The 4,230-nt window shown below is 44.3% G+C and overlaps 1 protein-coding gene across 1 annotated transcript; it reads right to left on the bottom strand.

Annotated features, from left to right (window-relative positions):
- Positions 1 to 1,163: 1,163 nt before the first annotated feature.
- On the bottom strand, positions 1,164 to 1,565 carry LOC138878184 (uncharacterized). The gene has a single exon (XM_070157850.1). It carries the CDS (start codon positions 1,563 to 1,565, stop codon positions 1,164 to 1,166), a length of 402 nt encoding a protein of 133 aa, XP_070013951.1.
- Positions 1,566 to 4,230: the final 2,665 nt, after the last annotated feature.

Genomic DNA, 4,230 nt, shown 5'->3' with positions numbered 1-4,230 from the left:
TCTCGAAGTCCCATTTGTATATGCTCTGCCAGGTTTTTCGCACCTACAGCTTATTTTCTGCATCTGCAGACCAAGCTACGCTTTTGTAGAGAATCACTTAAATAGTGCCTCAATTTATGCGCTCAAGAGATCGTATCTGCGCTCATCGTAGGTGCGGAAGTCATATCGCACCTGTAGTCCAAGCTCGCACCTGCGCCCTAAAGTCCGCTTCTGCAACCATAGCAGGTGCAGGTATTCCATCACACCTGCGTTCTCTGCCCAGATCTTCCTTAGTCGCATCTACGACCATTTTGTCGCTTCTGCGGGCTCGCACCTGCGGTTCCCACTCTGCAGGTGCGGTTACACCAGTAGCAACAGTACTTCAGCTACATTTCCTCAACTCAAATAAAGTTGTCAACCATCCAAGTCATCCCGAGGCCCTCGGGACCACAACCTAACATACAACATGTCCTATAACATTATACGAACTTAGTCGAACCCTTGAATCACTCAAAACAACATCAAAACCCCAAATTACACCTAGATTGAAGCCTAAAGAACTTCTAAGCATCCGAATTCCACAAACGATGCCGAAACCTACCAAACCATGTCCGAATGACCTCAAATTTTACACACAAGTCAGAAATAACACCAAGAACCTACTCCAAATTCTGGAAACCCGATCCGACCTCAATATAAAAATTTCCACTATCGTCCAAAATCGCCAAAATTCTATTTTCCGCCAATTCAAGCCTAATTCTACTATGAACTTCCAAATCGCATTCCAGGTGTGCTCCTAAGTCCAAAATCACCTACCGGAGCTAGCGGAATAATTAAAATTCAAATCTGTAGTCATTTACAAATAAGTCAACATCCGGTCAACTTTCCATCTTAAGCTTTCAATTAAGAGACTATATGTCTCAATTCATTCTGAAACCACTTCGGACCTGAACCAATTTACCCGGTATATCACAATATAGCTGAAGAACACAAAAAAGCAGGAAATAGGGAACGGGTCTATAACTCTCGAAACAACCAACCGGGTCGTTACATCCTCCTCTCTTAAGCAAATATTCATCCTTGAACGAGTCTAGAAACATACCTGGAGCCTCAAATATGTGTGGGTATCTGCTCTGCATTTCCCACCCGATCTCCCAAATAGCCTCCTCCACGGGCTGACCTCTTCAATGCACTCTCACTGAAGCTACATCCTTTGACCTCAACTTTCGAATCTGACGCCCCAAAATATCCACCGGCTCCATGCCATAAGTCAAATCACCATCCAACGGAACCGCACTAAAATCCAGAAGATAAGATGGATCTCCAATATACTTTTGAAGCATTGAAACATGAAATACTTGATGCACACTCGATAAGCTAGGTGGAAAAGCAAGCTCATAGGCCACCTTCCCAATTCTTCGAAGCACCTCAAACGGCCTGTTAAATCGAGGGCTCAACTTGCCCTTCTTTCCAAATCTCATAATGCCCTTCATGGGTGAAACCTTCAGCAAGTCCTTCTCCCCGACTATGTAAGACACATCACGAACCTTTCTGTCAGCATAACTCTTCTGTCTCGACTGTGCCATGCAAATCCGCTCCTAAATTAATTTCACCTTGTCCAATGCATCCTAGACCAAGTCTGTACCCAAAAGCCTAGCCTCACCTAAATCAAACCAACCAACTGGAGATCTAAACCACCTCTCACATAAAGCCTCATACGGAGCAATCTAAATACTCAACTGATAACTGCTATTGTAAGCAAAATCCGTGAGTGGTAGAAACTGGTCCCATGAACCCCCAAAATCAATGACACAAGCGCATATCATGTCCTCTAATATCTGAATAGTGCGCTCGAACTGTCCGTCCATCTGAGGGTGAAATGCTATGCTCAAGTCAATTAGAGTGCCCTATTCTTGCTGCACGGCCCTCAAAAACTACAATGTAAACTGTGTGCCTCTGTTTGAAATGATGGAAACTGGTATGCCATGAAGGCGAACAATCTCTCTAATGTAAATCTCAGCCAACCGCTCTAAGGAATAGGTAGTACTCACAGGAATAAAGTGCACGAACTTGGTCAGCCGATCCACAATCATCGAAATAGCATCGAACTTCCTCGAAGTCTGTGGGAGCCCAACTACAAATCCATGTTGATTCGCTCCCACTTCGACTCTGGAATCTCTATCTTCTGAAGGAAGCCACCCGATCTCTGATGCTCATATTTCACCTTCTGACAGTTGCGCTACAAACCCAACTATATCTTTCTTTATCCTCCTCCACTAATAGTGCTATCTCAAATCCTAATACATCTTCGCGGCACCCAGATGGATGGAATACCAATAACTGTGGGCCTTCTCAAGAATTGACTCCCGTAGCCTATCCACATTGGGCACACATATCCGGCCCTGCATCCTCAATAACCCATCATCACCAGTAGTCACATCTCTGGCATCGCCATGCGGAACCCTATCCTTGAGGACAAGCAAATCAGGATCATCATACTGGCGCTCTTTGATGCGATCAAATAAAAAAGATCGACAAACCACACAAGCTAAGACCTGGCTGGGCTCCGAAATATCCAATCTCACGAACTGGTTGGTCAAAGCCTGATCATCAACTATAAGGGGTCTCTCACTAATAGGAAGGTATGCGAGACTACCCATACTCACTATCTTTCTACTCAAGGCATCGGCCAATAGTGCCTCCAAATATTCAACGCGTGAACTATGGCAGCCAACTCCAAATCATGAACAAGGTAGTTCTTCTCATGGGGCTTCAACTGACGCGAGGCATAAGCAATCACTCTAACCTCTTGCATCAAAACACACCCAATGTCGATCCGAGAAGCATCACAATATACAGTATAAGAACTAAAAGCTGATGGAAGAACTAACACTAGAGTTGTGGTCAAGGCAGTCTTAAGCTTCTGAAAACTCGCCTCACACTCATCCGAACACCTGAGAGGACCACCCTTCTGGGTTAATTTGGTCAAGGGCAATGCAATAGACGAGAAACCCTGAATGAATCGACGGTAATAACCAGCCAGACCAAGAAATCTCCGAATCTCTGTGCTGAGGATGGTCTGGGCCAACTCTAAACCGCCTCTATCTTCTTCGGATCAACCGGAATACCCTCACTATACACCACGTGTCCCAAGAACGCTACTAAAATGAGCCAAAACTTGCACTTTGGGAACTTGGCATAAAACTTCTCCTCCCTCATATGCTGCAATACAACCCTTAAATGCTCGGTGTGCTCCTCCTAGATACGAGAGCACACCAGGATATCATTAATGAATATAATAACGAACGAGTCGAGATAAGGCCGAAACACATTGTTCATCAAATTTATGAATGATGTTAGGGCATTGGTCAGCCCAAATGGCATCACAAGGAACTCATAAAGACCATATCGGGTCCTGAAAGCTATCTTAAGAATGTCCGAGTCCCTAATCTTCAACTGGTGATACCCTCACCTCAAATCAATCTTGGAGAACACCCTTGCTCCCTGAAGCTGGTCAAATAGATCATTAATACGAAGCAAAGGATACTTGTTTTTGATTGTGACTTTGTTCAATTGCTTGTAATCAATGCACATTCTCATAGTGCCATCCTTCTTCTTCACGAATACATCTAGTGCACCCCAAGGTGACATACTAGGCCGAATAAACCCCTTATCAAGGAGTTCTAAACCTGCCCATTCAATTCCTTTAACTCCGCCGGTGCCATATGATATGGTGGAATATAAATGGGATGAGTTCCTGACACCAAATCGATACCGAAGTCAATATCCCTATACGGTCGCATACCCGACAGGTCTGCTGGAAACATATCCGAAAAATCTCGCACCACCCGAACTGAATCAATAGTAAGAGTCTCTGCACTGACATCCCTCACAAAGGCCAAATAAGAAAGACAACCCTTCCCAACCATCCACTGGGTTTTCAAGAATGAAATCACTTTACTAGGAACATAATCAAATGAACCACGCCACTCAATCCGTGACAACCCATGCATAGCCAATGTCACCATCTTAGCGTGACAGTCCAGAATAGCATGACACAGAGACAACCAATCCATGCCCAATATCACATCAAAGTCAACCATACTAAGTAACAACAGATCAACTCTAGTCTCTAATCCCCTAATAGTAACTACACACGACCGGTATACACGGTCCACAATAATAGTATCGCCCACCAATGTAGATCACAAAAAGATGAAACTAGAGACTTACGGGGCATGTACATATAAT

Source organism: Nicotiana sylvestris, chromosome 9 (assembly GCF_000393655.2).
Source record: "Nicotiana sylvestris chromosome 9, ASM39365v2, whole genome shotgun sequence".
NCBI lineage: Eukaryota > Viridiplantae > Streptophyta > Magnoliopsida > Solanales > Solanaceae > Nicotiana > Nicotiana sylvestris.
This window is presented reverse-complemented; position numbering and strand designations above follow the sequence as displayed.

Coding starts and splice junctions, on each gene's coding strand:
- LOC138878184 (XM_070157850.1), bottom strand. CDS start 1,565: ATGGCACAGTCGAGACAGAAGAGTTATGCTGACAGAAAGGTTCGTGAT.